The sequence below is a fragment of the Parasteatoda tepidariorum genome, chromosome 5 (assembly GCF_982258835.1).
Source record: "Parasteatoda tepidariorum strain Cologne lab strain chromosome 5, Ptep-v5.0, whole genome shotgun sequence".
Lineage (NCBI taxonomy): Eukaryota > Metazoa > Arthropoda > Arachnida > Araneae > Theridiidae > Parasteatoda > Parasteatoda tepidariorum.
This window is the reverse complement of record NC_141759.1, coordinates 74695204-74718409: the sequence shown is the minus strand read 5'-3', so window position 1 is coordinate 74718409 and position 23206 is coordinate 74695204. Positions and strand designations below refer to the sequence as shown.

At 26.3% G+C, this 23206-nt stretch overlaps 1 protein-coding gene across 4 annotated transcripts in view; it reads left to right on the top strand.

Moving 5' to 3' along the window:
* Nucleotides 1–22375, top strand: part of LOC107448841 (centrosomal protein of 104 kDa) — a 78117-nt gene extending 55742 nt beyond the window's left edge. For all 4 annotated transcript variants that reach the window (XM_087164236.1, XM_087164233.1, XM_087164235.1 and 1 more), the window contains 12 exons: nt 883–1012; nt 3251–3418; nt 5137–5198; nt 6757–6829; nt 10654–10719; nt 12496–12620; nt 13803–14016; nt 14869–14966; nt 17560–17668; nt 19087–19225; nt 21345–21491; nt 22209–22375. In XM_087164236.1, coding sequence (XP_087020362.1) covers nt 883–1012; nt 3251–3418; nt 5137–5198; nt 6757–6829; nt 10654–10719; nt 12496–12620; nt 13803–14016; nt 14869–14966; nt 17560–17668; nt 19087–19225; nt 21345–21491; nt 22209–22228 — 1351 coding nt within the window. In that variant the 3' untranslated portion in view covers nt 22229–22375. The remainder of the gene's footprint in view (nt 1–882; nt 1013–3250; nt 3419–5136; nt 5199–6756; nt 6830–10653; nt 10720–12495; nt 12621–13802; nt 14017–14868; nt 14967–17559; nt 17669–19086; nt 19226–21344; nt 21492–22208) is intronic.
* Nucleotides 22376–23206: the final 831 nt, after the last annotated feature.

The following is a 23206-nucleotide window of genomic DNA, read 5'->3' as shown; positions in this document are numbered from 1 at the left end:
TTAGCTACACTTTTGTGTTTTATTTGTATTATGTTTATGTGAACTATTCTGTGTTATGTAATGTAAATTACATTGCATCTATTCAGTACATCTTATGCAGTCATTTACTTAGCAAATATCTACTAACAAATGCAGGGGGGACAGATATATAGAGAACATAAACATGTCTTTATTAGGTATGAATGTGAATAAATATTTGAGGGAAAAAATGTGTATACATTAATTTTAGAATTGTTAATTACCATTTCAATTTGAATACTATTACATTAAAAATAATCCTATTTAGTGCGGCACTTGTTGCTGAAAATTATTAACCATGTTTTTTATATATGGTCCATAATTTATTATCTTTAATAGCACTCAAAAGGTTCTCTTAAATCTGAAACTGGTTGGTTTTTTGCTATCATTTATTGTCTAAAACTCATTTTTGAAAAATGTGCATTGTGCAAATTTACTATTGCAAATATTTTCATAATTTGTGAACTAATGGAATTGTTAGTGTCTTGTTTTAGTTTGAAATTAATTAGAAGCTTCTTGATATTTTAATAAATGTAATTTCTTTATTTTATCTTAATTTTCAATTAATGCAGTTCAATATACATAGAGGATATATTAATTACATTGCTAATGTTCCCTAATGAAAGCTTGGGATAAAAGAGCTAATTGGGAGAATAATTTGTAATATAAAACTGATTGTTGTAACCATTGTATTGTGTTAATCTTAGAAATTAGGAATTAAATGTTTACAACCACGCATTAACTCGTAATTTGTAAAATTCTCAAATTATTGTTAAATTTAAACATTTACTGTATTTTTACAGCTCAGCCATTATGATTTATTATAAGTCTTCTGTAAATATTAACATGTATTTAATTTGTAAGGGGAAAGAAAACTCAGCCATCAGTTTTTCCAAGGGATGTTGATATTGGAAAAGATTCTGTTTCAAGCAAGTTAACTGAGAAAGAAATCAGAGAAGCTTCTTTGCCTATTGAAGTGTTTGGGCAGTCATTGGTAATCTCTTATGTTTATTAAATAAATATTCTCCTCAAATGATATATTTGCATGAATTATCTCTTTGAAAGAATTATGTACTGCCCTGTATTTCAGTATTTCTTAAAATTAATATACAGAGTTCTCCCTAGAAATAAAAAAGGGCAGTGCCCTTTTTACTCAGAAAATGGCCCTTTGAGTTTTGAAAGGACACACACAACACTGTTAAAATTTATCAAAATGTATAATATTATATAATAACTGAATTTTATCCTCAACAATTTTTAAATTCCCTTCCAATGCTATTTTATGTGTTTGTTAAATAGTAATTCTCTCTGATTATCAAAATAAGAGAAACTTTTGTAGTTTATAAAAATAATTAAAGGTATGCTAAAAGACAATATCTGTGCGTAAATGTTTTCTTTAAAAAAAAGAAGAAAAAAAGATTAATTTCTAAGCAACATGAAAGCTTCTTTATATAATTTAAACTGAAAATTATGATAAAATTAACATTTAAGAGTGCAGTTTTTTTTAAAAGAAAGGTTTTGATTTAAAAAGAAAGGTTTTTATTTAAAAAAAAGATTTTTATTTAAAAAAATGATTTTTAGATTTAAAGTCACTTAAAAATTAATTAATATCCTCCACCACACGTGCATGAAAGAAGGAGATATTTGTAAACATTTAACCAGATGAAAATAATTCTAACAAAGTAAATATTTGTAATAGAAATCAGAAATAAATCTATAACACAGATAATTTAACTGGGGTGTAATTATTATTTAAACAGTGAATAATTTTTTTTTAAATGGAACATAAATAAATAGGCAGATATTTTAAGGGATAGCAGCTTATTTTTATAAAAATGGCGAAGAAAACACATTTATTGGAATCAAAGGGCAAGAAGGGTGGGAAGTCTTTCTAAAAACGCACTATAATATGTTTATGTCTAACTTTACAAATGTCTTAAGTGTGTAATTTTTATAAAATATGCATGTATGTTATTTTTAAATTTATCCTTTAATTTTTGTTGGGAACTTTGTGTTATGCATTCTTAACTCTGATAATAATAGCACTTAAACGTCTTTACTTAGTACTGTACAATGTCTCTCATTTTCTATTTATTATATTCTTTTTATATATTAATAGGTCTTTCTATAAATCTCAATCTTTTAATTGCGTATTCCTCATGTGTTATGGATCCGCAAGCTTTTTTAGACGTTTTTTTTATTAATCATCTTTAGTTTTGATTATCCTTTATGTTAATAATAACAAACTTAGCTTTAACATTAAAGAATATTGTATATGCATAATATTATTGAATTAAAAAAATAATGTGAAGTTGTGTACATTTTGTTGTAAATAAATTACTAACATCTGTAATTTTTTTAATAACATCTAATCCATCTATAAAATCCTTGAACATTTTTGCATTGTTTTGGTTGAAGAAAACTTTCTTTAAAAGAAATTAAAATTTCAAAAACTTTATTACATTATGGAATTTTAATATTATAGTTATGGAGTTTTTGTTTCAAAACTTTTTAAAATTTGTTTAAATGGTAGTTATAAAATTTCATTCAATAGCTTTGTTGCGTTTCCCAATATTTTTTGATTGGAAACCAGGGGCCACACTTTGAGGATTTGAAGGTTGCATTTCGTCCTTAGTAGTAGTTCTGGGCAGTAGATTGTGCACCCTTACATTATATGTAATACTGTATTCTTTCTGTATTCAATTCAAGTTGATACTAGAGTCGCTCTTATGTAGTGCAATCAAATGGTGTCAATTTAAAACTTCAACCTTCTAACAGCTTAAATTGCTTTGAGGCCTTACAGTTACAATTAGACAACCGATTTCAAAATGTATAAGTAACTTCTAAAAAATAAAAATGTTACTTGTGTGTATAGCCACAAATGTAGTTTTATTTTTACTAATTTCCTTCATATGTTATTTCGTTAATTTTGCCTTGTTTGTGTGCATTATGCAGTTTCATGTTTACTGAAGTTTTCCTGTCTTGCTGAGCTATATTTGTGTATGAATGGTTTTCCTGAGTTTTCGTCATGTTTTAATTGTATTTTTTTTACATGCCTCATTTTTAGCTTTAAAATGTTTAAGAAAGCTTTTTTAGCTTTAAAATGTTAAAAGTGTTATTTTAATGCTTTTCAGATTAATTATGTTGCCTCACACAGTTTTGGAACTATTGCCATAAATCGTATCACAAATGTCTTACATCTATTTCTGTTTAATTTTCATGATATTTTCAGGTTGAGAAAATGTATTCAAAGTCATTTGATCAGAGAGAGGAAGCCATGAAAGAATTGCAAATCTTTTTGGAAAAATATCAAAAGAAAGGAAAATTTCATCCACCGAGTGATGTTATCAAAGGAGCTGCATTTCTCCTTCAAAAAGCCCTTTGTGACAAAGTGGTTTCAGTAAGTTCTTTCTTGTGCTTCATTAAATGAGTTATGCAGAATTCTACTCGCTTTTTTGTATTTAGGACCATGTGTGTGAGGATTATTTAAGAGTGCAAGAAACGAAATAGGAGGAAATTGAACTCCTTAAAATTCTTAGTTAATATATACGAAGATTATTAGAGGTGCAAAGGACTAACCTTAATTTTTTTTTGCTGATAATTTTGTAGTTATTGTGGCATGTTTAAATCGGGCGGATCCAGAAATTTTTCCTGGGGAGGATCATAGATTCAGATTCCCCCCCTCACCACAAATAATTTTTTTTATAAAAAAAAATTTTTTTTTGAATATTTTTTTGAAAAAAAAAACTGGGGTTTTTAATGCTGGTCTTCTTATTTGTTTTTTTTTTTCATAATGAACAATAGGACAATACATACATAATTCAAGTATTCAAAATCTTTAAATAATAAATGTAATGAGTTTTTTTAGAAAACTGTCAATGATTTTTTGAATATCCAAATCAATTTTTCGATGAATGTTTAATAATAGTCCACTTAATCGTTTTTGATTTTGAGTTGCTCTAAGCCAAGTTTTGAGACATCGAAGAGCTGAAAGGGAACGTTCTGCTGTTGCTGCACTAACTGGCAGAGTTATTAAAATTCTCAACAACATATTGATTGATGGGTACAAATCGATGTCACAGCCATTAATAATCTTGGAAAGATCGTTGGGCACTTCAAGCCCTGCTTACAAGTCTTAAAACAGTGAAGAACATAATTAGCTGGAAAAAAAATTGATTTTTCCGACCTACATAGGCGTATATGCCCCCTTAAATAATTTTTGTAACTTTTGTAAACTATTGAAAGAATTATTATTTTTATTTTTCAAATTTTTTCGGGGGGGGGGAGGGGGAGGGGAGGTCATGACCCCTATGACCCCCCCTCCCCGCTGGATTTGCCACTGCTTTCAATTTAACTTCTTCCTCTTAATGGTTTTGTGTGTTTTTGATGCGATGAATATCTGTGTTAAAGTTCATATACATCAATGTAAAATGTTGTAAATTTCTATCAAACTTGACAATTAGTTATTTTTTAATAAAATTTATTAAACTAAGGCTCTTAAGAGATATTTTCTTTTGATTGTACCTTCTCGGGGTCTTTTACCCTAAATTAGAAATTTCAAGTGAAACTTCGCTCTTTTCTAAAAAATTTTTTTATTGTTTTTGTGTCACATTTAGTTTATAACAAATGCTATTTCTTTTGCCTCAATTGTGAATTGTCATTTAAGTTTTTTAAATTAGCTTTTTAGCTAATAAACTCTATATTCTCCTCAACCTAACATTAGAATAAATAAAAAAGTTTTAAAGGGAAAAATATTTTAGTTTAGTTTCATAAAACTGATTATGATGTGATGAAATACTCCCAATATATGTATTAAAATAATCTATTACATTTAGGTAACAATTTAATTTATCATATTGGTATAAACTTCAATCCGTTTAATAATTCACTTGACATTTTAATCAAAGCTTACAAATTTTATTTATTTGTCTATTCAATTGAAATTAGAATTATTAATCATCGTAGTTAATTTTTATTTCAGGGAGGGAGAATTTTGCAGACATGCGTAACATTTAAATTTTTTTTTGAGAAAGAATTATATGTGCTTAGACTTTGTAAGAGTTTAAATGTGTTGTATTTGTAATAACGTTCATCAAATGTATTATGCTTTCGTTTTAGATATATACTGCTGCATTGAACATTCTTGCCTATTGCTTTCAAACATTCATTCCAACTCATCAGTAAGTATTTTAATAAATATAAATTTCTTAGCTATTAGTTTGATACAACTGAAGATCGTAATATAGTGTAAATTTAGTATTTACAAATTACTTCTAAATTATAATTTTAAGATTTTTGTATTATATAATTACTGCTCTGTGTTTTAAATATTTGAAGATGATTTTTATTTTTTTACAACTGTGGAAATTTCGTAGTAAAGTTATTCTCAGTTGCTAAAGGAACTTAAATAATTTTTATAAAATTTTGTTTGTGTTTATGGAAATAACCTCTTCAGTTGTAATGATGAGTTTGACTTCAGATCCCAATTTCAGGATAAAAGAGACCAACTATCACGAACCAGACCCTAGGTCCTAATTATGGATGATATTATTGGTAGTAAACATAGAGGTTCAATTCTAAAAAAGAAACAATTTAGCGTCTCATTAGCAAGTTTTTAAACATTATCATATTCAAGCTCTTTTTGAAATTAGATATTATATGAAATTTCTTTTATTTGTTTATTTTGTTCAGATTATGAATGTTTCCAAATTATAAATCTTTTGTACTTTACAAAAATACACACAAGTTTGCAGAATTTTTCTGTTGGTGACGAGATTAATTTGTAATTCTCAACTTTACCTCTTGTAGTCTTAGATAATAAAAAAAAAAAAATAAATAAATAAAAACATTACAACCTGCATACTTTGATTTATTATTAAAAGGTGAAGAAAATTGTTTACTAGCAGTTACATATTCATATTTGCATAAGAAATCTATTACTGCTGAAATTTTTGAAGAAGAAATGTAAAAGCTAAGACAACAAAGCTTTTATGGTTCTTAGATAATTATAAACTATCCACCACTATTTACTTTCTTCTGGGCAAGTGAGAACCATAATTGCACACATAAATATACAATCCATGTATACATTCATAGCTAGCTGATTTTTCTAATGTTATAAAAAATAGATTGTTTTCTTTATTAGTTTAAAGTTACACACATTCATTTAAGTAAATAATATTAAATTAAAAATTTTTTGAATGAAGAAATCTTATATCTACATAAACTGAAAAAATGTGTAAATTAACACTACCTTGTAGTTTCAACAACTGTTACATAAAAGTATAAGTTACATTTATGTTATGTTACATTTATAATATTATATATGTTACATTTTTAGAAATGAAAAAAAAAACCCACAAATAAATTAAATGTTATAATATGTCTTCATATTGAGAATGATACTTTGTTTACAATGCTAAAACAACTGTATCTGCTCAAACTATTCTTATTTGTGCTTTTTTTTGGTTGAATATAACCCTTTTTATCTTTATATTAATATTAAAGTTGTTTTAAATCTATGTAACTGTTTGTAACAAGCTTCCGCTTGTTACAAACAGTTACATGGTTATAATTTTTCTTTTTTGCTTATAGAGTTTCTTTATATTTTTTATCTCCTATCCCTTTATATTTTCTTTTAGATAATTATTTTCTTTGTTGCTTTTCTGATTACAAATTTTGTATTTAGTAATTGTTACATTTTTAAAATAACGTAAGTTAATATTTACATTTGTGTAGAGCTTCTAAAGTGGATGCTTCATTTCTTGTTGAGCAGAGTATGCCGGAAATAATTAATAAATTGGGTGACACAGTAAGTATAAAATATTCATTGGTCTGTTGGTAAATTTAATGACTAAGAGGTTTATATAAAATGTTCCTAGGACAAGATTTCCACTTCTCTGAGACAATAGAGAAAACCTGGAAAAAACAGGGAATTTAAAAATCATCTGAAATAACAGGATAAATGCAGGGAATTTTGAATTTTTCTTTACAAATTGGAAAAGAAACAGGGAATTTTTATTTCTTATTTTTGTCTTTTAAATAATGCAGATCTCTCAAAGCTTAATCTATGAGATAGTTAAAGATGATAGTTCATCTGTATTATATTAATTCATTTATTATAGCATTATTTATTTTATGTTGAGCTGTATCTTATTTCTCTAAGTATTTCCAGTAACTGAAACTAACATCGTTATCCCAATATAGCTCACAAGAACACTATGAATGTGTGTTTCCTCTTAATATGCTATGTATGATATGTGCAAGGAAAACACAGGGAATTTTTTCCCTCCAGATATCAGTGGCAACCATGTAGAAAACCCTAGAATTACATGGTAGGGTCACAAAATTTCTAAGAATTTGGACTTTTTTTAACCAGTGGAACCACCTGGTTTCAACCCAGTCAATAATTATTAATATTTTGACTGCTTTTCCAAAATTAGGTCATTTCCAAGGATAAAGAAAGTACTAAAATTTTAAGAACGATAATTTTTTTAATATATTGAATCAAGTATAAAACTGAGTGCATCTATAAAAAAAAATTTCTTATTATTTCTCTTTGACGTTTTCAACTTAAAATAAAACTACTAACTTCAGCGATCAGAGAAATATGCTTCCCTGATAACTATTCAAAAGACTTGTTACATTTTTTTCTCATTTCAACAAATACAATAATTTATCTCATTTTCTTCATTTTCATCTTATACTTACCCCCAAAACAAATGCCGAATTAGACTTCATGTTGCATTGGACCTACAAATTCAAGTCTGACATGAACCCTAATTTTAAATTTCTTGCAGACTAAAAAGATTGAAAAAAAATTTTTTTTTTTTGCTATGAATTTGAATTGAATAATTAGTGCTTTTTCTTTTGTTAATATGTCCACAACTGCTAATGAGCTTTTAGATTCTGCAAAAGGTCATTTATGGTTCCATGGCTACAAAAATTGGGAAAACTGACTTAGAGTACTATTTTTTTTAACTTTGTCTTAATTGATGAAAGACTTTCTTACTTATTGCAAGCTTAAATCTTTATAAAAGTAGACTCTTTTAAAACTATTGCTTATCTTCTTTGGCTTACAAAAAAAGTGATATCTGTGTTCAGTTATGGACCCTAACGTAACTTCTATTGTACTCTGAGCCAGTGGGACAATATTCTAAGAGTTTTAAATTGACAAAATCTTATTAGTATGAATACTCCATTCTGTGGAACATTTGTGGTCATTGTGATTGTTGTTGTTAATTTAAAGGTTATAATAAATGCACTTTATAGATTTATTAATTACTAATGTTATGAATTAATATACAGTTGGTTTTAGTATATAGAAATCTTCCTTTTAATTGTGTTTTGATTTCATTGAAATAAGATTAAAGGAAAAGGAAAGTGCCTTAAATAGAACTAAAAAAATATTTTAGCATATTAAACAATAGAATCATGCCCTAGTAATTGACAGGACTGTTATGACTCAACTGAACTTTTATTTAACTGTACTTTAACTGTTTTTTTTTAACTGTACTTTTTTGACAAAAAAACTTACCTTATGTAGGAAAAATGGGTTTTTCTGTTAGTATTTAGTTAGTTATGTTAGTATTTACTGTTAGTTAGTTTTCATGCTGTATTTTCTGTTGATGTCTAATAAAATTAACTTTTAGATTTTGCAAAAATAATAAACTACTGCTATAAAATGACTTTTTACCCAAAATAATTTTAATTTGTTTTATCATAACCAACCACAAAAATTTTTCTCATTTTTTTTTTCTAACAGTGATATTTTGACTTGTAATTTTAACAATATTTTTTTTTTTTTATCAAAAGTTTCAATAAAAAATTTTTGTGTTCATTATATCTTTTTTAAATATGAGTGTATATTTTTTTAAAAGTATATATTTTTTTAAATATGAGTGTATATTTTTTTAAAAGTATATATTTTTTTAAATATGAGTGTAAATATATATTGCTGAGAAATTAATAATGCTAAAAGCTTCATAAAATTTAGGGCATTAAAAGTTTAATCCTATTTCTCAAAAAGGAAGAAAAAAAAATTATTTTGCACCGCTTTTTTTAAACAAATGCATATGAATGATCGTGTAATGTACCTCTTACACAATGTGGTTTTAAATTTGATAATAATTTAAGTTTACACCACTTTTTACTTTTAGTAAAACAAATCTATATGAGTATAGTAGTAAACTGAAATTTTGGAGCTGCATATTGATAAGTTACATTTTCAAACTATTTTGGATAGTGTTTTTTGTGATTTTCATCTTGGTTTTAAGATATTTCCATGTATTATGGTCCCTTTTTTACCTTGAAAATGATAAAAAAGACTGTTGAGTACCTATCAGTAAACAATACTAAGGAGCAGTTTGTAAAAATGTCACCCATAGAAAAATGTGGCCCATTCTAAAGTCCCAAGACCTCACCTGAATTATTTTTCAGTGTTGCTTCTACATTTGAAAAGGGCTTTTTAATTTTTTTTTAAGCAGAGCTTATATCAATAGAACTGATATCTATAGACCCAATTGTTTTTGTTTCTTTATTTATTTTAACCCAAGTTCCTGTTTCAATGTATCTTTCAATTTGTAAAACATATAAGATTGATGTCTAAAAATATATTTCCGAAATTTTCAAATGAAACTCTCACTTTTTATGCATCTATTGTGAGACATTTAAGCGCATTCTGTTAGTGACAGTTATCACTTAAGATTTTTAGTAACAATAGGTGGTTATTGCTAAAATTTTTGATTTTGGTAATATTATCAACTTTTCGCATTTTTTATAGCATGTGCTGAGAGTTTTCAGTGTCTTTTCTTGTTAAGATATTTTGAATTTAGGGAGAATTTTTCAATTTCAAGACTTTGTTTTTAATAATATTACCATCTATATTGTATGTATCTGTTACTTGTATAAAAATCAATCTATGTATATATATATTTGTCCTTTCTTCTTTAGCTTTTGTTGTGTGTGTGTGTGTGTCCTGTAGCATTAAAAATTTTTTTCAAACTTAAAAGGAAAATTGCAACTCAATTTCTCTTACATACAATTATATGTTATAGATAAATTTATGCATTTAAAGAAAATGTCTCATAATGAAATTCTTGTTTAATTAAAAGTACAATTTCAAAGCATTTTTTTGGTGGTTTTAAGAGTATTTTTTTGTTTTGTTTATAACCTTTTTAAGACTTTTTTTATGATCAAAATCTTAGCTTTTATTACTACCTTACAGAAATACATACTTTCTCTAAATCATTACACTAATTATATTTTTCTTTAAAAATAAATGTTTCTCATTTCTGCCTCTTTAAACGTTAATAAAAGGCTTAGTTTAAAATGATTTTAATTGACCCGGACAAAGTTAAAAAAAAAAGCAAATTGAAAGTTAAAAAGGTTTTGAAACTGTGTAGATTTGTTAAATTGTTGTACCAAAAGAATAGTATTAATTTGAGCTGTAATGTCATCTCTACATTAAAGTAACAACCATTTTATTTTGTGACCAGGTTCTTCAAATATAGACAAACTTGCTAGATCAGTATTGGTTTAATTTTTTTTAAAAAATTCTTATTACTTTGATTTTTATGTATAGATTGAGTAAAGATTATTTAAATTGCATTGCTTATATTTTATCGTATTTTTCAGGCACCACGATTAAAAAATGCATCAATGGAATATCTAACTAGTCAACTTCCTTATTCTGAATTAGAGGTACATTTTTGATCAATTTTATTCAGTTTATTGAAGTGTTCTTTCTTTTCAGCAGAAGTACTAAAAAACATTGAATGTTATGAATGGTGTTCTATCATGAATTCGAATATAAATTATAATTTTATAGATATCACTTTAAATAGGATACTGGTAGAATGTAAAAGAAAAAGAAATCAGAAAAAAATATATTTGTTTAATGATGATTATTATTTTTTATGCATTTGATAATTTGATTTGCAAACTACCTCTTCCTGCTTTTTGATTATATTTTTAAAGGTTTTTTAATTGAAATAAATCTTTTTTTCTTCTTTTTATCAAGCACCAAAGGCATTTGTCTCCACAACAAAAACTCTACAAACTTTTTAGTTTGTCTACAAACTTTATCTACAAACAAAAAATTAATTGTCACTGTTGTTAGTTCTGATTAAAAATCTAAAAGAAAATATGAAATATTGCAGACAGTAATTAATTTCCTCGATCTTGGACTTTTTGTCCACATTCAACACTTAATTCAATTTTTATATGCATGTATGTAATAAACCTAATTGGCTGAGCACAAAGAGAAAAACATTAATGTTTCTTTTTAATAAAACTTGTGAATACTTGTAGAAATGTTTTAAAAAAAACATGTTTTTTTTAATATTTATATTTAAAATACCCATATATTGTATAGTTTTAAATCTAAAGAGAAGGTGTTGATAGCAAAATCAACTTTAAGAGTGTTCTAGATACACGTTCTACTTTCATGCATCCCATGTCAATCTATAAAAAAACTTATTTCTTTCTTTCAACATTGTCTTAGAAATTATATGGAAACCAATTTCCAATTTCTTTACTCAATTACCAAATTTAAGTTTTTTAAATTTCATCTTTCTCAAAACTCTTTCAAAGCTACTAATGGGGTTTTGAAAATTTTTTAAAATATTGGAATCATATTTATAATAATTTTCTATACATTTATAGAGGAGAGGAAAAAAAATTGAATTTGTCACCGTGAAAGATTGCTTTTCAAAAAAATATTTTGTTTAATAATATATTTTTTTATTAAATAAATGATCCTATGAAACTGAATCAGTAAATTATTTCTGGGTTAAAAACTTCATTTTCTTCAAAAATATACAAATTGGAAATAACAATCCATATGTTTCAAACACTCAAAACAGGCCCTCCTTTTCAAGACTTGTCAGATGTGAATGAGAGGGGAAAAAAGGGATTAGAAATACAAAATGAAAAATTGGCAATGAAGAATGTAAAATGAAGTTGAAAAATATGAAACGAATAAAATTGAAAAATATAAATGAAATATAAAACTAAGGATCGTTTATATTTCAAATCACTTTTATTTCATCTCATTCACTTCTGGCAAGTCTTGAAAATGAGCGCTTAAAACATGTCGACTGTTATTTCCAATTTGTATATTTTTGAAGCAAATGAAATTTTTAATCGAAGTTGAAAAATATAAAACAAATAAAATTGAAAAAATAGGAATGAAATATAAAACGAAGAATCGTTTTATATTTCAAATCACTTTTATTTCTTCTCATTCACTTCTGGAAAGTCTTGAACATGAGCGCCTGTTTTTGAGCACGCAAAACATGTCGACTGTTATTTCCAATTTGTATATTTTTTTAAGAGAATGAAGTTTTTAATCAAGTAACATTTTTCATTATTTGACATGCGTTTATTTATGACTTTTGGCCTCTCAACTCATGACATCTTCTATTATGTTCATAATTTGGTTATTTATAATTTAGATCATTATATTTTGTTTTATAGAATTTACAGATCATTCCTTTATATGTGCTGAGTCTACTTCAGAATAATCCAAATGTTCGTTTAGCTGTTGGAAGATGTGAATTAGCAGAGAAACTTGTGAAAGTTTATCCACCCCAATCACACAGGTATTTCTTAATCTACATTTAAATGTACGCTGATTATCTTATGCTTGATTAGTATATTACACAACTGAGTTATCCAACATCTCTTTAGACTTGCAAATAAGTTTAAACGAGAATGTTATCTAACCCCTTCAAAGATTTTTTAATCAAAACTTTGGTCACTCACCTTTTGATAGATTAGTGAAATGGTATTTTTAATGTTTCACTTTAATGTCTTTAAAGATTGCAAATGTTACATACTATCATTTATTCATATTTTAATACAAATATAAGATTATTTCCCTGGTGTTAAGCAAATGTGTTTGATATGAATAAGGAAAATATGAAAATGAGCATGTTGTCTATGAGACAAAGGATAATTTGCAGAGTAACACTGATTTAAATTGAGTTATCTAGGTAGGGGTCTGTCCAGGCCAAATTTACTACCGTTTAGCAGTACGTTCACAAATTCAACTTTAGGAAAAAAAGACTTTTTCTTAAAATTTTATTTTTGTATCCTGTAAGAAACGATAGATCCATATTTTGTGCCATATTTTTGTGTTGATTTTTTAATATAATTTTTAATTTTCCCAAATTATGTCTAAATTTTCACAAAATAGGTACCTTTCAGAAAAACCTAGGCAGACCCCTGCTAGGTTTAATGTATATTTCAATTGCGTCTAATCAGCAATAATATTTATACTTTAATTGATGAGCTGTGAGCATGATGAGTGGTTTGAATTCTTTTGTCATCAATAACTTCTGGTTCAATCTGTAGCTCTCTATCAGGTTTGATAAGAACTTTTCAAACATTATAGACCTAAACCTATAAGCTTAATAGAATCAAAGCGTATTTTATTTTTATCAGAAATTAGTTGTGAGGAATTAACAAATAATGATAGTTTTAAAATTATTATTTAACAAAAAAGCTTTTAAGCCTTTCATTTTTCCTTTCGATGTTTGTTCCTTTAACATAAAGAAATAAAATTATGTAATTATAGATGCTACAAATCAGTTACAACCAAGAAATTATTACATTCTTTACACTTTGCTATACCTCCTCCATAGCTCATTAGGAATTTTTCGATCCGGGATTGTATGTTTAATCCTAGAATAATCCTGGGTTATCTCTGCGGAATAATTTATATATTAGAAAATATTTTAGTTGTTGCACAGTTTATAAATTGTTTTGTATGTTTTTCCCAGTTCACTGAGTCTGCCAAAAGTCATGCCATTCTTTGTAGATGCGTTGCATCATCCGTCTGCTTCTGTAAGATCCTCTGCGGAGAGGGTGATTCTTCATCTCTATGAGCAAAATGGGAATAAAGTTCGGAAGTTCATACCTTTTGATTCTGATTCCTCTAAGCGGAACATAATGCATCGTCGTCTGATTCAGGCTTTTGATAAAATTGACAAACAAGTAATATTTTTTTATTTAGTTTCTTATCTTTTTCTTTGTTGTAAGGATCAAAATTATGATTATTTTGTTTTTCTTTATATTCTTTATTATTTTAGTTTTGTTTATTTTATTTCGTTTGATAAAATTATCATGAAAAAACAACTAAGCATAAAACGTATATTGTTTGTTATGAATTAAAAAATGCTTTATTATAAACAATAAGAAAACTGTGCTCATGCAATGTAATTTAAGATATGGCAATGATTAATGATCTAAGCCCAAAAATGCTACTTTATAACCATCATGATATTCTTAAAATTCAGAGAGCTTTTGATTTCGTTAAAGTTTAAAATTTGGTTTGTTGATTTTCTTTCATTTAAATGAAACATAAAGTATTTATATTTTGTGTTTGTTAAAATTAACATAGGAAAAAATACCAACAACTAACACATTTCTAATTTGATGGAAATGTGCGATGCAATTTACTCAAATTTGTGCAGGATGTTCAAAAATCTATTTAAAGGCCTTATTAATGTAGTTCAACGCAATGTAAATTCTTTTGCTATGCTAAATTTTCTGTTTTTCTAGTCTTTTCATTGTTAAGAAGCCTGTTTTGTCTATTACTGTACAGAAAATAATCTTGAGCTCTTAACTATCTAATTACTAGAGTTATAAAAAAAATTAGCACTGAGATTTAGAAATAATAATATTACATTATAAATTTAGTTAATATAAAAAAGGGGAGCTAACTTTAGGACTTTTGAAAAGTTTTAAATTTAAACTTTATTATGCTTACAAAACTATAACTCAACTTTTTCATTTTTCACTTATATTTACCACATTACAATTCACTTATATTTACCACTTTCACAGAATCATCAGAAAGGGAAAAACTTGCCACAAAACGGAAAAGCTGATTCTTCCAATGTTAATAAAAACCCTCCTGCAGTAGAAGGCCTGTCTTTAATGAAGTAAAATTAAATGAATATTTGATGTTTTTTAATAAAAGAATGTTTTTTGTTTACTGTAGATTATTGTTCAGAAATGAACTCTAAAACTGTGACATTTATTTTTCATTGTAACAGTGCATGAAAGTTTATTGTTCTTATATTTTAAGAAGTCCTTAACAAAAGTTTTTAAAATTTTACTGTTTGTGTTCGTAAAAATGCTTTAAGCATATATAGGAAAGAAATTAAAAGCTTAGTTTAGTAGTTACACTTAGGACTCTTCAGTGCCGCTGAATATCCTTCAGGGTGGGAGGAACTATGCCCCACCTTATTAGTGTACAACACTACCTTATTAGTGCATCAAAATTTGATTGCAACCATGGCCTCACATTTCCAATGCACAAAATTTTATACCAGTTTTTTGAACCAATTTCTGTCTATTTTCCAATTCTTAACAGTTTTTTGAACCAATTTCTGTCTATTTTCCAATTCTTAACAGTTTTTTGAACCAATTGTAATCTTGATGTGATTTGATTTTGATACAAAAGACAAAATGTGCAAAACTACAAATGTTTTTAAATTCTAAGATATTATACATATATCTTTTTTCTTTTAGTTAAGTCAAATTTAACCCTCTCATGCATGAATTTTTCTTTTGAGCTATAAAACTTATTTTAAACATGTTACAAACTCATCTAATATCTCAGGATTGTGAAGAAGTAATAATTTAATTTTGGAAATTTTTGTCCTGAATAGACAAACATTGGTGTCCTTACGCCCAAATTAGGACTTTTGTTGTATATTTTATCAATAAAATTTTAATCTTGGAAAAACTTAATTTTTAATCTTCATTTACAAACTATAAAAAGATATAACATAATTTCAACTTATCCAGTAATGTAAAAAAATAAATAAATAAACAAAAAGCATCAGATTTTCACTTCTTTCTTGTATCCTCCACCAACTTCTTAAGAGATCATATTCTTTTAACTATCTTGAATGACCTGCCACCTGGTGTGGTCTCTTTGTCAGTTTTTTTTTTTAAATATTATAAATTAAAGAATTGTTTAAGTTTACTTAATGTGTAACACATTGAAAGCGATTCATTACTAAGTTGTGTTATTTAAAATATGTCAATTGAAATTATTAAAAATGTGAGCGATTTTGTTTCCATTATTCACTCGAAATGAATATTCTGTGTTGAGCAGTATAGGCTAAATACCAAATAACAGGACCCTTTTTGCACAAACTCACAAAACAGGACCCTGGTTGAAAGAATGTGACTTAACGCTTATTTTATATTCACAAATTAAAAGTAATTTTTTCACAATTTTACAAACCTTTCACAAAATGTCTGGACGCACCCCTGTTATGCTTATAAATAATTAAGTTTATTAATTGGTATGAAAACTAAATTCGTGGCACTCATGAGATCCTATTTCTTTTGTACCATTTTTACAAAAGAAGTTTTTCACCCCTAGCTTAATTTTTTTTTTTAAGATAACAACAATGAAGAATTATAGAATATAAGAAAATTTAAAATTACTGGATCAATTCTTTTAATTCAAAAATAAATATTTATTTCTTCATGGTATGGTCCATGGACACAGTGTTACTTATTATAAGACCTACTACCTGTATTCCATGGTAATAATAAGTGTTTAATCTAATAATTTTTCTTTTAACCTATAATGCTTACATTTGTCTCTATATCTGAACTCAAACATAGTTATACATTAAGTTTACATTTTGTATTAATCATCTATAACTAAGTAAATATGTATGTTATTGTTCAATTCTGAGAGTGAAAGTTATCAAATGACCATCAACTATTATTTTGTGGCAGCAAACCTAAAAGTGTACAAAAATTTTTAAAACATTGTAGCAGTATTTTTTTAAAGCATTTGGTTTTATTAAATGGAGTTTAAATTAGAAAACAATTTAAACATAAACATACCAGAATAAATTTAAAATATTTTATAAGTACAATTAATAACGTAAGTATAATTGAATGAAAAAGCTTAATTGATTTGTAATTACATAAATATTTCATTAGATTTATATTTCTGTTGGAATTGACATTATTGTACTAACTGTAAACATATAAGCATTCGAAGTATATCTTTTTCTTAGTGTAATGTTTAAGCTGTATAAAAATGAGATTTTTATTATATTTTATATATTGATTGACTAAATAATAGTACTGAATATTTTCTGTTTTTATTTAATCTGCAAATAAAAATATAAATTTTTTTTTGTACAAAAACTGTTAAAAATGCACTTTAGAATCATTATTTTATCTTTCTAATAGAAATATATTTTTTCTTTTAAAAGTCAATCTCATAAAAACATATTCAACTCATTTTAAAAATATATTTCAAAAATAAATTTTAATATTTAGGATTAAAGAAAGCAAATATATATATATATATAGTTTACAAATGTTTGAAATAAAAAAATATTAATTATTTTCAAAGCATACAGAAAAGTTGAAGGTACCAATAGAAATTCTTTGACCAAGTTTCACAGTTATGAATTTTCTCGTCAAAATATAATTTAATACTGAATGCCAAAAAAATATTAAGCAAAATTAATTATAAATTACCTATATTTATAGAACTTGCATATTTTGCGAGAAGAGTAGTGACAAGTTTACGCCTGACGGATTGGATGAACATTATGACCTGGAGTGCCCTATGCTTGCTAGATGCTCTAACTGTAACCAGGTTAAGTACTTTTAAATCTCAACTCAAACTCTTTATTTCAATTATTGAAATGTGTTATTTGTTAGAAAAAAAAAGACATTCTAAATAACTTTTAATTTAATGATCAGTTTTTCAACCACTAAGCAATCTTCAAAACTAAGGAGCTTTTAATATTTTTTTAAAACTAAGGAAATAAGAAAATAATTGAAAAATATACTTTTACTTATGCATAAAGTGTCTATTGACTCTTTACCTTGCGACATTAAGATCCCTTGTCTGGTTAGAAATTAACGAGCTTAGTTCAAAACTGGACAACTTTTCTTTATCAACAAGCAACATCATCTTTATTCTTTGAAAAAAAAATTAGTCAATTTAGTTATTAAACAGCTTTGCATAGCCATTATTGACATACCTCCTGATCAACAGTGGTGCAATACAGTTGAAAAGATTGGAGCTTTACAGTGATAAATTACACTTCTTTCAAAGTTGGCATTCTACATCAACTATTATTTTCAGTTAGGTATCTAATCAAAGAATGAAACTGATTTACAAATTTAGAAAAAAAATAAGTAAATAACATTTAAAATAATAAATCAAAATGGAAAAGTGCTTAAAGCAGCTAAAACCAAATTTGTTTTATTTTAATTATTAAATCTTATAACTTTTTTCGTTTTCTGCTAGAGTAGTATTTCTGACTTTCCAAATTTCAGTTAAGTATTTAATATCTATAATTTCTGCTATATAACAGCACAATACATAGGAATATTGTATTGCATTTGGCGACATAGTTGCATTTTTTCATTAGAAATGCTCTCCTGAGCAACTAGAAAGTGTGGCTTATCATTATATTTATCCAAGCTCTTTAATTGATTGTGATAAAATTTATCTATTTTTTTTTTTTTTTTGCTGTAGAGTTTTGAATTGTATACTCTAAATATTTATCTATATTTTATCCCTAAAGGTTGAAAGGCAACTGCTAATTTTACGTTTTAATCTAACCTTTACTATATTAAATTATCTTAAAATAAAAAAACATCCTCTGTGCGGAAACATCCTCTAAAAATATTGTTTTGTTTGCAATAAAAAAAAAATTAATAAACAAATAAACCATTGCACATTGTGAACACATTATTCTGTTATTTTTAATTATTTTACTAAGCAAATTTGAAGATAATATATTTAATCTTGAAGTGTTTAATAAGTCTCTACCTCCTGACAAAAATGTATGATGTCTTGCTTTTATCGCAAAAAATAATTTTTGTGCCTAAGTGAAATATTATCCACCATTTGATTTTGAAAATTACATTTAAAACAGTAAATAATTATGAAAAATATTTACTTTTATGAAAAGTCTTAATTTTGTAATGAAAAAGGGTGTGGTATCTGTTTTTTTTAGGGAAAAGTGTTGCAAGTATTTAAAATGAACTTATATTTTATAGATAGTTGAAATTGCTGGCTTAACAGAACATCACCTAGATGAGTGTGTAGCCAAAAGTCAATACAAGCAGTGTCCTCTGTGTCTTGAAGCAGTGCCTTCTTTGAATTACGAAGACCATGTAAAAATCAGGACTTGCACTAGTAACTACTTCATAATTTTTAATTATTACAAATATAAAACATTTCTGCTTCTCTCACATAAAAAAATGGAGTCTATTATGGATAAACAGATCACTAAATTTTGAAATATTTTTTGCAGTAATTAAAAAAATAAAAAAAACAGTTACCATGTAACAGCCATAGCTGCCAGCTCTTCCTACATATTGCAGAAGCTTTCTTCATTTATACCCTATTCTGTATATTTCTGCGCTGATATTTAGATCTTCTGCATTATGAAAATATATATTTAAATTTTGTACCATTTTAGAACTTTTTATGCACAGAGGGGAGAAGAAAATTCTCAGAGCTTAATATTTTCCCAGAACACATTTTTTCTGGTTCGAAATTATATGGCTTTTCCCCAAAATTACATAGCCTTTTTTTTAGTTGATAACTTTTTCATAATATTTTTAGAAAATAGAGTTTATATGTTATTACAAAATTTTTATTATTTTTTCTTAAAAAAATTCATTTGATTTTATACAATTCTCGAATAAACTAGCATATGCATTGAAGATAATAAAAATAAAAATTCACACAAACTAACAATTAAACAAATTAATATATAGGTTTTTTACCGCTAAAAATTTTGTCAAGTGACACGTTTTTATAAAACTTAGTAGCATTTTTTTTAATACCAAAAATTTCCTCAGGCTGCCTGAATTTTTTCCGAACCATGTTCGCACTATCGGACATTCTGCACCCTTGCTTACGTATACACATGTACGCAAGTGAAGATAGTCTCTCCAGCATTACTTAAACAATGACATCTTGAATTTTTGCTGTATTTCATTAAATTAAGCAAAGTATAGGATATGAAACATCTGAAAGTACAAAAAAAAGGGATCATATGTTTCTTCTATTTAAGATTTATTTGATCTGGTTGTGTTAAAACATGCTATATTGCTTATAATAGTACAACATACTGTCATAACTGCTGATGGTAATTTAATGAATTAAAAAAAAAGAAAACATTTTAAGATTCCAATATCTTTCCGAAACACAATTGTAGATAAAGATATTTGTACCTAGTTAAGTGATAAATTACAACTTTAAAACATATAAGTTGTAAATCTAATAAAAGTTTAAATTTACTGTTGATTCTTTGAATAAGTACAGGGTATCTGCTACATTTTAGATTTTCAATTTCATGATTTTTCATGACTTAACAAAGTTACTATTTTCTCCCACAAAAAAGCAACAATAAATTAAAAAAAGCATCATAATAACATTAATTGAAATGATAGTTATAACCATAAATGTTATACTCTGCATCTTCCTATTTATAGATTTTAAATTTAAAAAACAGAGTAAAGAAAGAGTTGAAACAAAAAATAGCTGAAGAAAATACAAAAACAAATAATTTTTTTCTCTTTTTTTTCTGCAGAATTATATTCTAGATACTTTTCTTGTTCATCAGAAAGGAAAGAAATACTCCTGATTTTTCTGTCCTCACTTCGTAATAAAAAAAAATCGCCTTCAATTAGAATTTTAAATTGATAAAATAAAAAAAAATAAATAATAAAAATTCTTAAATCACAGAAGTTTAAAAGATAATTCGCTCTAGAAGTGATGTTTTTTCTTTCATTTTCTGAAAGAATACCATAATTTTTAAAGAACATAATGAAATCATTTTATATTCTAATAAAATATGACTAAGTGGTGGTTTTGTTAGGAATTCAGATATTTGGAACAAGATGAAATTGGGGGGGGGGGGGATTCCATTTTAAAAATTAGATTTTTCAGAGACCTAAATCCATGACTTTCCATGATTTTTTTTAAAAAATAGTAAAAATCATGACAAATTTTGTTCAGTACTGAAATTCGTGACTTTTCATCACTTTCTAGGTGCGTGGATACCCTGTAAGTATTCAAAATTGAAAACACGTTAAATCTTTTGCATTTTGAGTAATTTCTTCTGCATCTTAAAAAATGCAGGTTGGCTGATACGTACCACATATTAGTAAGGAGAACTATAAAAAATATTTTATTAGGAAATTACAAATTGAAAGCTGATATGAGGTTCATAATAGACCCCAGTTCACTGTGCAAAAGCTTCATTTGTGTTCTTCCCTGTTTTACATTTATTTATTTCTTCTAGTGGCTAAATCAAGTAATGAGGCTAACCACTGCCCTCTTTGTCACCAAAACATTGAACCTGGTGAAAACGGATGGAGAATCCATTTGATGGGAGAAAATGGTTGTGTTTTTAATCCTAGGCAGAAAGATAAAAAGAATCCCAAAAAAAGTATAAATTCTTTGAATGAAATTTACAATTCCTTTTAATTGATTTGTTTGCAATGTCAAAGACAAATTTTCAAAAGTGCATCACTGTAGTTTTTATAAATATATATATTTCACTATTATAATTCATACTACCCCAACTCAAATTTTGAGTTAAAAATCTTAAGTACTAATTTTATACTTAATTGTTTGGGTAAACGTATTCCGGCTTAACTCTCATTCAAAAGTGTAAAATAAATATATAAAAAAATGCTTAAAAATTATTAATGTGTCTTGGAATGCATCTTCCAGCATTTAAGTTTTTGAATATAATTAGAAAATGTAGTGGTATTAGATTTCCATATGATACTCAATCATACATGCATTAAATATGTTAATTAGTGGATACTATTTATGAGAGTAAAGAAAAAATTTTTGAGTTGCATTCTCAAAATTAAAGAAAAGGTATATCTGATGTTTAAACCCTTTAATATAAAAAAAAAAAAACGAAAAGTTAGTATAACATATTTACTGTACTATGTTGGGCCCTTGTCTGAGAGGTCACAAAGTTGCCAAGCCAACCAAGTTAAATTTAAAACCAATGTTCTGACAACTATTGCAATTAAAAAATTTTAGTGTGTCATTCTACCCCAAGTGTTAAAAATGTCTAAAAGCGTAAGTTTGTAGATCATGTATTGTAATGGTTTGAATCAAAGTAAATTTTAATTTCTTTTATTTTCAGTTATTTTAAAGAAAAAGTGACAAGTCCTGGAAGGAAAAGCTGAAAATTTTGATACTCTGAGATTTCATGCTCAATTTAATTGTTGCACATGAATTTAATTTTGAATTCTTATGTAAAAAAGAATTTTTTTTTGCTTGTAGAAAGAAATAAAGCTAATGTTCAGATTATATTGGTTGACTGATATTTTGACCTTATGTAAGAAACTTACATTTGCACAAGTTATGGCATAACCTATTCATATTTAACTTTTTAGCAATTTTAATCTTCTATTAAAATTTCCTAACATATTTTTTAGTGTTAACTTTCCCAAAACGAGTTAATCTTATTTAATTAGTCCAAGAAATGTGTGTAGTAAATGAATTAGAATAGACAAAAATAAAATTTTGATATTCATTTTAGACCCTACATAAAATTAAAATAAATTTTGAAATATTTTTTAGGCTACAATATTTCTTGGAATAAAAGATACAGTAACACATTAATAAGAACAAATAAAGAGAAATTGACGGAATTAAAAGTGAAAGTGGTGTTCTAGCAGAGAAACAATATCTTAAAGAAAATAGCTTGTCAAGATTGATCGTTAGCTGTAAGAGAACAACGAAAATCAGTTGTATGCAGAACCTGTCAAGTTCTTAATTACAATTTTTGGTATAAAATGGTAACATAAATTTAGTTTTATAAAACTTGTTGCAAAAAGCCTGATGTAAAGTTTTTAGATGACATTCTTATAATGTTAAGAGAAAGGATTTCTGATACAAATCAACTGAACATTTGATGGTATCAACTGAAAATGATACAATTGCAATATTCATTTTGAAGACCAACAGAAACTTTCCATAAATTTAACCCTTCAATAAAAATTAAATTATTCACAACTGTCGGAGATTTTTTTATCAGAAATTCCTCTTGAAGAATAAGGATGTACTTTAAATTAAGATTTCTTTTAAAATATTAACTTTAACGAATCTTGCAGATTTTTTTAGCCTTTGATTTCAGCA